Source organism: Oryx dammah, unplaced genomic scaffold, assembly GCF_014754425.2.
Source record: "Oryx dammah isolate SB20612 unplaced genomic scaffold, SCBI_Odam_1.1 HiC_scaffold_20, whole genome shotgun sequence".
NCBI lineage: Eukaryota > Metazoa > Chordata > Mammalia > Artiodactyla > Bovidae > Oryx > Oryx dammah.
Window position 1 is genome coordinate 12,518,056 of NW_024070204.1, and position 12,992 is coordinate 12,531,047.

General features: G+C 43.8%; 1 protein-coding gene across 1 annotated transcript in view; it reads right to left on the reverse strand.

Annotated features, from left to right (window-relative positions):
- The window catches only part of DNAH5 (dynein axonemal heavy chain 5), a 265,487-nt gene extending 256,616 nt beyond the window's left edge, over positions 1–8,871 (reverse strand). The window contains exon 1 of the mRNA XM_040262501.1: positions 8,493–8,871. Coding sequence (XP_040118435.1) covers positions 8,493–8,549 — 57 coding nt within the window. The 5' untranslated portion in view covers positions 8,550–8,871. The remainder of the gene's footprint in view (positions 1–8,492) is intronic.
- Between the last annotated feature and the right edge of the window lie 4,121 nt (positions 8,872–12,992).

The following is a 12,992-nucleotide window of genomic DNA, read 5'->3' on the forward strand; positions in this document are numbered from 1 at the left end:
AGCTAAGGTTTGCAGAATAAAACATAAAATATTTCTGCAATATTTCTGTAACTTGTGACAAATAATGTTACTACCACTTTGAAATGAAAGAGGGAGTAATGTACTCCCTCCCAAGAAACAAGTGCTGATTTCAAGGTAAAGCCATGTCATGTACACAAATAAGTGCTAGACTAGGCTCCAGCCCCATGGTGCCCCCTAATTGTAAAACCTTGCATCTGTCTTTTAACCCTTCCAGACTTCAGGTTCTGCAACTCCAAAATTGAAGTGTAGGATTATGTGACAGCTAAGTCCCATTCCGTCTCTTAATATTTTTATTACTTCTCACTGATTCAAAAATTAACACAGGGACTTCCCTGGTGGTCCAGTGAATAAGAATCTGCCTTGAAATGCAGGGGACTCAGGTTCAATCCCTGGTCCAGGAACGAAGATCCCACATGCCACTGGGCAACTACTGAGCCCTCAAGCCACAATTAGAGAATCCGAATGCAGTAATGAAAGATCCTGCATGACACAATGAAGATTCTGAAAGAGTTAAACAAAGAAATTAAAAAAACCAACAATGTGTGCTGTTTAAAAAAAAGGTAACACAGACAAGAGATTTAAGGGTGGGTTTTTTGTTTTTGTTTGTTTGGTTGGTTGGTTTGGGTTCTTGGCGTCTTTTTATCAGATCAGGAGAGGTCTGGGGTAGGACTTGAGATTTAAAAATGTGAATCCCAAAAAGACCCAATGCCATGTGTCTTCATAATAAAGCTCTGCGACTTTTTCTCATGACAAACCCATCCTTCCAATTTTTTTAATATACCAAGCTTTGCCTTTAAAGAACCAAAGCCCAGGTCTACATGTTCATCTATATAAACAGTGCATGAACTACATACACGCATTTCATTTTGGCTTCAGGTTATAATCCTCAACTCCATGAGTAACTTTGTTGTTCAGTTGCTAAGTCATGTCCAATTCTTTGTGACCCGAGGGACTGCAGCATACCAGGCTCCTCTGTCCTCCACTATAAACTGAAGTTTGCTCCAATTCATGTCCACTGAGTCAGCGATGCTATCTAACCATCTCACCCGACTCAGAATAGACCATGATGCTGGAAAAGACTGAAGGCAAAAGGAGAAGGGGGCAGCAGAGGATGAGGATGAGATGAGAAACCTTACCCTTGTTTATAAAATGGAGATAAAAGTTCAAACTTGAAAGGTATTTGCAAAGATTAAATTGTCCAGTTCCTGTGTCTCAGCAAATGGTTAACTCCCCACTGGATCCTCACATCCAGAAGTGCCCAGGACTTAAGCTCCCTGCCTGGTAGCCAATAGGCTGGGCTCCATGCATCTCCAAACTCATGGACAATTTCACCTTTATCCATGTCACACTGTTCACACCAGGTCCATAACCTATCCTTTCTACAGCCTTTATATATATATATCTATATGTCATATTGAAAAAAATGCTCTTCTGGAAGACACAATTAGCCTTGTTGCCCACCTGAATCTGAGAAAGAGATGTTTTAATGACAGACTACAAATATTTTTAAATGAATATATTTCCATTTTGTAGTCGAGTGTTTTGTTCTTTTATGCATATGTAGAGTCGCTCAGTCATCTCTGACTCTTTGCAACCCCATGGACTATACAGACCCTGGAATTCTCCAGGTCAGAATACTGGAATGGGTAGCCTTTCTCTTCTCCGAGGGATCTTCCCAACCCAGGGCTCAAACCCAGGTCACCTGCACTGAAGGCAGAGTCTTTACCAGTTTAGCCACCAAGGAAGCCCATGCTTATAGCAATGTAACAAACACAGCAAGAGAGAGTACAACATAGATTTAAATCCCCACTGGAGAGTACCATAAATAACGAGGAGTCTATGAATTACAACTGAAACTCCTTATCTTAAATCACCAGGGTAAATACCTCTGAGACCCATTTCACTTTGGCTCTCAATATCAGTCTCAAGCCCAGAGATAATTAATCACCTGATGAAGCAGTGCTGAAGAGGCCAAGGACATAGGTTTGACCATCTTAGGCCAATTAGGTTCACTTTTTTCCATTTTCGCCAACTGTAGATGAATCAGGGCAAATCCATGAGGAGAAGGGGAAATTACTCAAAGTGCATGTCTAAGTAAAATGCCTGGGGTAGGAGGGAGGCCCAAGAGGGAAGGGATTTATGTATACAGATAGCTGATTCCCTTGATAGTCCTTTGGACAGCAAGGAAATCAAATTAGTCAATCCTAAAGGAAATCAACCCTGACTATTCATTGGAAGAACTGATGCTGAAGCTGAAGCTCCAACACTTTGGCCACCTGATGTGAAGAGCCAACTTATTGGAAAAGACCCTGATGCTGGGGAGGACAGAAGGCAAAAGGAGAAGAGGGTAGCAGAGGATGAGATGGTTAGATATCATCATCAACTCAATGGACATAAATTCAAGCAAATTCCAGGAGATAGTGAAGGACAGGGAAGCCTGGCATGCTGCAGTTCAAGGGGTCACAATGAGTCGGACATGACTTAGCAACTGAACAACAATAGCTGATTCACTTCGTTGTACAGTAGAAACTAGCACAACATTGTAAAGCAATTATACTCCAATTTAAAAAATAAAATGAAATGCCCAGTTACTGGTAAAAATAAGTATTTATTTTTCTTTTTTGAAGGGAGAGATCCAAATGGCCCAGGCTGGTTTCACTCATTTGTGTGCCATGTATTTAAGCTGATCCTTCCTATCTCCTAAAGGGTAAAATAAAATAAACATCACCTGAATCTCATCATTCCTACAAGAGGAGCAGCTCCACAGGGAGGGACGTTTTCTATTTCGATTCCCGCACCATCTCCAGTACCCAGAACAGCGCCTAGCACTTAGCAGAGCCTCAATTGCTATCTAATCAGGGCATGATTAACCAAGTTTATCATTCACGAGTCACTCTCAAGTAATTAAGGGCTGGTGCAAATTATTCTAGCTCCGTGTGAGACCATAGCAGGTGCAGAATTCAGTCAATAAGCTCCTGGGTCTTGCACGTTGTTATGACTTCAGCAGAAACCACTGCACGGAACTCCACCATTAGTATGGAAAATGGCTCCCCCTCAATTCACAGCCACTATAACTAACCTCACTTAGCCTACATCCCATTCAAACATGCTGAATTACAGAAACAGACGGAAGCAGTTCTCCTTCTCATTTCTACAAATGAAAGGGCCCTCTCCAAGTTAACCCAATTTCCAAGTCTTGCAACAAAGAAAAGCCCCCCTTTTCCGTCTTCCAGCATTTTCACCATAACCCACAGGGCCCAGTTTCCCCGCTGGGAGAGGCTACTCTGTGACGATGCCTCCTGGACCATTCAAACCTGCTAGAAGATTAATTGGCTGGAAGAACTGCAAGGGAGCAAGGCTCCACTCCCCACTGCGCTTCTGGCCTCTTAACTTCCCTTCCTCCCCTTTTATGTCACTTCTCCAGGTGAAGGACCACAGCTGCAGAGGAAGTGCTACACCTCCTTCCCGCGTTAAGAGCACTTGAGCAGAGAGGTTCCTGGGAGGGAGACACACTCCACGCTGACTAATCCACTCCCAGCAAGTGCTCCGGGGAAGCCCTCCTCTATTTAACAAGAGTTGCACTCCCCCTCCATCGCAAAGACCTAGCTAGCACTTCAAAAGAGGAGGTCCCATCAATTTTCTTCCCACCTGAGAGTAAGTTCTGGAATCTTGTGTATTGTTGCTGGAGTTTTCAGGGCCCCTAAATTTCCCCATTTACCAACTCCCTTACCCATCATTCTTTCCAAGCATATAGAAGATCCCACCTTACCTGTTACTGTATGTGGATTTTTCACCCAAGCCAACCCAAAATCTGCTTAGAGGCGTGTCCCCATCACCAACTTACCTCCTCTCCCCCCAGCATTCCATAATCCAAATTCTAACACCAGCTCAATGGACATGAGTTTGAGTAAACTCCAGGAGGTGGTGATGGACAGGGAGGCCTGGTGTGCTGCAGTCCATGGGGTCGCAAAGAGTCGGACACGACTGAGAGAGTGAACTGAACTGAGTCCATTTTCTACACCCCAAATGTCTGCACCTGACCAAGACTTAGTGAGACTTTATGGTATGGACATGTACCCACACCTACATTTAAAATGGGTAGCCAACAAGGACCTACTGTAGAGCACAGGGAGCTCTGCTTAATGTTCTGTGACAGCCTGGATGGAAGGGGAGTTTGGGAGAGAATAGATACATGTATGTATATAGCTGAGTCCCTTTGCTGTCCACCTGAAACTATCACAAATTGTTTGTTGATTCGCTACACCCTAATACAAAATAAAACATTTTCAAAAATGTTTTTAAAGACTTAGCCTCCACATGCCCATATATTCTTTCTTCCTCCAATCCTACAGAGGTTTTAGTTCAAAATCAAGAATACCACTCTTGTACAATTCCAAGTCCCCTTGGGCAACAGAGGCTATATAATTCAAGTAGTTTTCACTCACCTGCTAAAAAAATACATGTATAATGTCATCATTCACATTATCCATGGCCATGGGACTTTCCAGGCAAGAATACTGGAGTGGGTTGCCATTTCCTTCTCTAGGAGACCTTCCAGACCCAGCGATCGAACCTGGGTCTCTTGCATTGCAGGCAGATTCTTTACCAACAGAGCCACCAGGGAAGCCGCCCTGTCTATGGCACAGGGCTGAAATCCCACAACCTCCCTTATTCATCACAGTGAACCAGAATGCTCAGAGCTGATGCTCATCAGAATCACCTGCAAGCTTTAAAACGCTGATTCCTTTGTCTCCCCAGAAACTCGGACCACTCTTGTGCACAGTATTTCTGAAAAGCTCCCCTTATGATTACAGTGGTGGCCCAGCCTGAGAACACTGTCTCAAAGGAAAGCATTTGATGATCTGATCATAATTTACGAACACCACGAGGTTTTCACTTGAGTTAGGAACTTAGGAAAATCCAAATGCATAAAGCTGGGATCCCTGTAACCCTAGATCTTTCCTTTCTCTCAGTATTTGAGTTGTGCAAGAACTGATAGGAAGGACAGGTTTCAGCTCAACTCCACAAGGCCCAGAAGTGTTCTTCCCCACTGTACTGTGGAACCCAGTGGCAGGCACAAAGTAGGTGGTCAACTGATACTAGTGGAATGGGTGGATTCTGCACCTCAAGTCACATTCTCCCGGGGACTAGAGATGGTGTAGCGACTACACGGCCACGTCAGGCTGTGACTCCTTCAGGTTTGGGAGCCTCCACCTAGGCATTAACAAGCAGCACCTGCCAGCTCCCCACAGTTACATCCTAGAACAAGGGTCCCAACCTCCAGGATCTAATGTCTGATGATCTAAGGTGGAGCTGATATAATAAAAATAGAAATAAGGTGCACAATAAATGTAAAGAGTTTTGACTCATCCCCAAACCATTCCCCCTACCCTAGGCTATGAAAAAACTGTCTTCCAGGAGATCTGTCCCGGGTGCTAAAAAGGTTGGGGACCGCTATGACCTAGAGCCATTCACCTCCCCAAATTCCAAGAAAACTGTTTTGATCTGTGCGTGTGAAATGTGCTCACAGGACCAAACACATCTGGGCCTGATTAAGAGAACACTGAAACCAGCTAGGCTATTTTGCCAAACAATAACACTGACATCTTTTCAGCTTTCAAAAGGTACCTGAGAGCGAAGGTTCCTTTCTTGGCTTGGCTTCTACTGTGTACTCCCTGAGGAACAATGGCCCCTCCAGGGGAGTTTCTCAGCAGGGGAAGGAGGTGCCCTCTCTCCCCAACCAGTCTCTACCTCCCACCCCGTCGAGAATCACTGTTTAGAGAAACCTAGCAATCCCAGAAAAGTCAGTGAGCAACAGTAATCCCCAGCATCAGGACATAAGTGGAATACACAAACGATACATATTTCAGCAGCAGTGAGAAAACTTGCCCCCATTTCAAAACTAGGTGTGCAATCAGATGAATTTAGGCCAAGAGGACTCTCATAAATCTTTCAAGAATTTTTTTCTAAAGGTAGACAAATCCCAGTTTAATTTTAGGGAAAGAAAGAAAAACAAAATCTGTTGAGTCTGGAATTCATGTCCATGGTACGCCTGAAAGTAGGTACTAAGCATTCTTCATCTTTGAGAAAAGCCCAAAAGCCGGGGTGGGGGGGGCGTTGGGGGGGGCGGTGTGGGCAGGCAAATATATAGAGAATTACTTCAAGTTTTTTCATTGAAAAGCATTTGTGTTTATTATACAACCAAAAGGATATATGATTTGACTTTTCTAAACCCAGAAAGCTTATGGTTTATTTGGCTATTGGCAGGTATATTCTGAACAGAGTCAATTATTATATTACAATAACCTAATGAGGGGTCGTGAAGAGTCAGACATGACTGAGTGACTTCACTTTCACTTTTCACTTTCATGCATTGGAGAAGAAAATGGCAACCCACTCCAGTGTTCTTGCCTGGAGAATCCCAGGGACGGGGAGCCTGGCGGGCTGCCGTCTATAGGGTCGCACAGAGTCGGACACAACTGAAGCAACTTGGAAGCAGCAGCAGCAATGATAATATAGCATCACTACAGTAATAGCTGCAGACTAAGTTTAAATATAGGGGCTAAATTTTGTATCTTAAGTGGTTTGGGAATCTTTGTCATTGATTATTTTAGGTGACAAAGGTATAACTTAATAAGCCATCAAATCAGTGCACTAAACAGATAATGTGTAATTACTTACATAATACACTGCAACATTATTAAGGTAATTCTGTTAATATCGTGAGTAAGGGGGGGTTAACAGAACCACCATCCCAAATGTATAGAAACTTCCAAAAAACTTAAGATATTCCTAAAAGGTAACTAGTGCCAAGAAAGAATCCAATTCATTCATTATACTTGGGATTTTATCATCAATTTTAATTTTTGTGATTTCATAGTGAAACACAGAAAAGTAAAGAATAGGGAAAATATTCAGACATGTGAAACATCTAATTAATTCAATTTATTGAGAAAGCATAAACTAAGGTGTAGTATACCAGGTTCTGAGCCTGGCAAGCTGCAGTCCATGGGATCACAAAGAGTCAGATGTGACTTAGCAACGGAACAACAACAAGTACCAAGTTCTGTGTTAAGGAAAGGCTATTAGAGATGGAGGAAGCCCCATCTAATCATCCAGGAACTCACAGTAGACAAATGCCATCTCACTGCAGCGATCTGATGAGAGCTTGAGCATCAGAGAGCTGAGAGGACCCAAGGAAGGGAGCCCCCACCTCCTCCTAAAGTGTCGGGGAGGCTTCTCAGAGAAGATGGCACTTGTACTTGGTCTTAAATCATAAGCGTTTGCAGGCCAACAAGTTCAAGGGCTTGGCTGAAAGATGTTGATCTTGGGAGAGATACAACAGAATGGTGGGGCTAGGGGAAAGAGGGTGGCTGGTGGTAGAGAGCTTAGGAAAAACAGAGACAATGTTTCTGTGTTTTGCAGTGGAAGAGCAGAGCTAAAAGGCTGGCCAGAATCATCCAAGATGCTAGGGGTGCATGAAAGATACAGCAATCAAGCCCTGAGGAAGCGTGGGTCAATGTCGACAACAGAGTTCTGGAGAAACCTCAATTTTCTTCTGACATTGATCATCAGTGGAAGAGGCTCTAAACACCTCTTTCTGCATCTGCCTGATCCAAAGCTGCTGAGTGGAGTCCTAGGCTAAGGGAAGCTCATTCTTCATCCTTGTAGCTCAAGGTCTGTGACCACATTTCCAGGCCCATAGAAGGCGACAGGGGACAGGGTAAGTGGTGGGGTGTCATTTTAAAAAAGCCTTAATAAATTCTCATCACCAACAAAAGCTTATGGGTCTAGGAGAATGCAGTCACCAAGGCACCCTGAGTGGGTTTTTTTCATCAGGCAAGCAGCTTGAGAGTCCCTTCAACAGCAAGGAGATCAAACCAATCAATCCTAAAGGAAATTAACCCTGAATATTCATTGGAAGGACTGATGCTGAAGCTGAAGCTCCAATACTTTGGCCACCTAATGCAAAGAGGTGCCTCAATGGAAAAGACCCTGATGCTGGGAAAGACTGAGGGCAGGAGAAGAAAGGGGCAACAGAGGATGAGATGGTTGGATAGCATCACCCACTCAATGGACATGAGTTTGGGCCAAGTCCAGGAGAGGGTGAAGGACAGAGGAGCCTGGCTTGAATGCTAAACATGCTGCAGTCCATGGGGTTGCAAAGAGTCAGACACGACTTATCGACAGAGCAACAACAACAAGCATCATCCCAAAAGATGGAGACTGCATTTCTACAAGAAGCCATAGTTTAGGTGTCAAGGTGCAGGAAAGCCTAAAGATGAAACTCCTTTTTAATTTTAAATTAGAAGTAACATATAGCCTTATGCACTATCCAAAAATTAGTAGATAAATCTATTTCTCACAGATTCATCAGAACACGATTTTGAACTTTTTTAGGAATTTTTGCACACAGGTGCAAGAGATGATGTTCTAAGACATGTGCAAGCTCACAGATAGCAGCTCCTTACCATTAAAACTCGGGTGACACTCTGCTTCCAGAGCTGTCGCCTGCCGATCCTAAACATCCCAGCAATCTGTTCAGCTTAAAGATTCTTCCAGAATGATCTTCTAGCTCCTGGGAGACCAACTCACCATCCAACAGGCTTTCAGATGAAAAGTATTTTGGAGGACCAGAAGTTCAACATGTTTACATGTCCAACTTGCATGTATTAGGCACCATAAACATGGAATAAAAATTAAAACCTATACTTGAATTCAAGTTTTCCTTCTAGAGGCTCTCCGCCTTGGCCTCTCCTCTCTTCCAAAGCCCTGTGTTGTTAGGGCAATACTGTTTACACGCTATACAGTTGAACCGTGTCTCCCATTCATACTTATCAACCTATGAATGCATTTGAACAGCTGGGTTGCAACACAACCTCTGATGTTTGTTTAATTCTAGACACTGCCCAGCAGTAAGCTTGAAGTCAACAGGGATATTTGAATCATTTCTTTGAAGAGTGAGTAACTTTAAACCGTATCAAAACAGAAAACAGAGAAGCCACAGCTCTGAATCAGTTGCACAAGACATTCAGTCCATCTTTGTCTAAACAACTTTTGTGTGCTCGATTAACTGCCAGGCTTGTGACTAATTGAGACTATCAGGTAGGCTAATTGTAACTCAATGGAGCCATTTTCTTCCCATAAAAAAACAAGCCTACTTCATATGCAAATAGCAAATGATGTCCATAAATTACTTGCGCTCACAGAGCTGTACTTACAAATAAACCAAGGTTATTTATTCTCTGACTAAAGATCTTGATCATCCTTGCTGTAAAGACATGATGGGGAATCACAGCCAATGTGATCTGAGAAGTCTAATAGGTGTGATTTCTGTCATCAAGATGAATAAATGGCAGGACATTTAAGGTTGGACATGATGAATCCAGATTTTAGTCCTTGAAGTTCAAGTTTCAGGAACTCAAATCCAATCAGGTCATCCAAGGATAAATTGGGAACCAGGGGACCCATCCCACCAAGATCCTGCTAATTAATCTCACAGGAGACCCATTTGAAAGCCAGGATGATAATCTGGTATTGACACCTACTGCTAATTTGGATGTCAGTTTGGTACCTGAACTTGGGAGATTCAAGTTGTCTCCTGTTGGAGACAACATTAGGGAAGGGCCTCTATACATAGCTTCCAAAGTAGCACAGTGGTAAAGAATCCACCTGCAAGGCAGGAGACGAAAAAGACACGGGTTTGATCCCTACGTTGGGAAAATCCCCTGGAGAAGGAAATGGCAACCCACTCCAGTATTCTTGCCGGGAAAATTCTATGGACAGAGGAGCCTGGAAGGATACAGTCCATGGGGCTGCAAAGAGTTTGACACAACTGAGCGACTGAGCACTGATTTCATTCCATACAGAGAGTTAAAAGAGAGACAGCACTTAGACCTGAATACTGTTTGGTAAGCAAAGCACTAGAGACTTCTCTGGTGGTCCAGTGGCTAACACTCCAGCTCCCAATGCAGGGTACTGGGGTTCCATCTCTGGTCAGGAAACTAGAGCCTGTATGCCTCAACTAAGAATTGGCATGCTGCAACAAAGACTGAAGATCCTGCATGCTGCCAAATCAATAAGTAAATGTTTTTTAAAAGAAACACATACACACAAAGCACAGGAAGTTATAGTTGGTTTATGGGATAGTTTTTCAGTCAACCTCTGGGTATAGGCAAGCAACTGTTTTTTGTTCTAGTATCTAGACTAGCACTCATTCTCCTCTGTGCCAGGTTGAAAGGTCACCAGCAAATCGCAGTATTTTCTCATCCTCCTTGCTCAGCATCTCAGTCCTAAGGATCCTCTGTCAACACATGACCTCAGGACAGAGGAGACAATTCACTATGTCACCGTTTATCTTTCATTAGTTACATTGAAATCGCAGCTTCCCTTTAGCACCATCATCATTTCATCAGCAGCTCATTTATTAATACAACGGTCTCTCTTGGGAAGAGTTACTTTCTGGGAAGATTTCCACAGATGGCTGATGGCATTCATCCTGGGTTTGGCAGGCATCACCATGGCTCTCTCGAGGCTCCGCAGTAAACTGCAAAGTCTTCCAACCTCTGGGGCTGAATTCCAGCAAAGACAGTAGATGTCTTAAGGAATGTGCTTGAGTGAAGGAGGCTCACTGAGAATTTTCATCAAGCAGCACAAATGAGGGGCTTTCCTGGTGGCTCAGTCAATAAAGAATCAGCCTGCAATGCAAGAGACCAGGGTTTGATCCCTGGGTCGAGAGGAACCCCTGCAGAAGAAAATGGCAACTCACTTCAGTCTTTTTGCCTGGGAAATCCCATGGCCAGAGGGGCCTGGTGGGCTGCAGTCCATGAGGTCTCAAGTTCAATCCACTCGCTCAGTCATGTCCAACCAAAGAGTCAAGTCGCTCTTTGTGACCCCATGGACTGCAGCATGCCAGGCTTCCCTGTCCATCACATATTCCTGGAGCTTACTCAAACTTCACGTCCACTGAGTTGGTGATGCCATCCAACCATCTCATCCTCTGTCGTCCCCTTCACCTCCCACCTTCAATCATTCCCAGCACCAGGGTCTTTTCAAATGAGTCATTTCTTCACATCAGGTGGCCAAAGTATTGGAGTTTCAGCTTCAGCATCAGTCCTTCCAATGAATATTCAGGACTGATCTCCTTTAGGATGGACTGGTTGGATCTCCTTGCAGTCCAAGGGATTCTCGAGAGTCTTCTCCAACGCCACAGTTCAAAAGCATCAATTCTTTGGCGCTCAGCACAATTTAACAACTAAACCACTACTACAGCACAAACCAATCAAAGCACAAGCCTGCATCTGACCCCTTGCCACCTAATCACCAGCCGACAATAGAGTCAGTTTCTGGTCATTGGAGAAGGCTATTAAATGCCGCCCAGAGAGAGACTCAGGTGAGTTTTCCTATTAGCACTTTCTACCAGGCGATGGCTTCAGCAAGCAAGACACCTCCTTGTTTCTGTTTTTCAGTCCCAACCATCTCTTTGCTGCCCCACAGACTGCAGCACGCCAGGCTCCTCTTTCCTCCACTCTCTCCCAGAATTTGCTCAGATTCACGTCCAGAGTTAGTGATGCTGTCCAACCATCTTATCCTCTGCCACCCCCTTCTCCTTTTGCCCTCCTCCTCCTACAGGAACTTTCAAGCTGAGGAGTCATCCAGCCCTATCTTTATGGACGATGTACTGTTCCAAGCTGAGCATATTGGCCATTTCACAAATCTTAAGTCAGACATATAATGAGAATACAAGAGTGGACAATGAACTTCCTATAGGCAGGAGACTTCATCCAGAAATCCAAGTACCTTCACGCAAGGTTTAAAGTTTCACTTTCATTCATTCACTCACTCTTCATTCAGCAAATGTGAGTAGTTTTATAGGACCAGGCACTGTACTATGTATTAAGCATGCTGCTGCTAAGTCGCTTCAGTCATGTCCGACTCTGTGCGACCCCATAGATGGCAGCCCACCCGGCTCTCCCGTCCCTGGGATTCTCCAGGCAAGAATACTGGAGTGGGTTGCCATTCCCGTCTCCTATGCATGAAAGTGAAAAGTGAAAGTGAAGTGATGTCTGACTCCTAGTGATCCCATGGACTGCAGCCTACCAGGCTCCTCCATCCATGGGACCTTCCCAGCAAGAGTATTGGAGTGGGTGCCATTGCCTTCTCCATCCAGTTGCCACAGAGCAGCTAATTAAAACACATGCTTGGGACTTCCCTGGCAGTCCAGTGGTCAAGAATCGGCCTTGCAGTTTAGGGAGATAGGTTCGATCCCTGGTCAGGGAACTAAGATCTTGCATCCTGCAGAGGAACTAAGCCCCAATGCCACAACTACTGAGCCCACATGCTCCAGAGCCTGTGTGCCACAACAAAAGATCCCATGTGATGCAACAAAGGTCTCGTGGGCCAGTGATTATGTCAGACTAAGACCCAAAACAGCCAAATAAATAAATTAATTTAAAAAATCACAATTAATCAAACATTAAAAAATGTTCATTGTAAAATGCGTAATTATTTTAGAGGACCTCCAAAAAGAAAAATAAAACACTGCCAATTACACTTAAAAACAACCTCAATTTTAAGCTGCATTCTGAATTCATAGACATTAAAATGTAAAACATATAGATCTCAGAACCAACAAAAAGCCAACATGCCGGCCTTCACTGGGGGAAGATATGAAGTAAATAACATAATTATAAATAAAATATGATTACACAAATTGTGGAAAGTACCATTAAAAAGGAAATCCTGATGCAAGCTTCACTTGGATCTGTGTTCTAAATTACTGCCGTTTGTACTTATATTCCAAAGTGTGAAACTTCCTGAACTCATCGCTATATCATGAAGAATCACCTACGTTGAGCCTTGCAGCCCTGTATATACAACCTACCGTGGTAGAGTAACAAAGTGCAAGTTCTGGGTCAGACACATGCTGTGTGCATGTTAAGTTGCTTCAGTTGTGTCTGACTCTGCGCGAC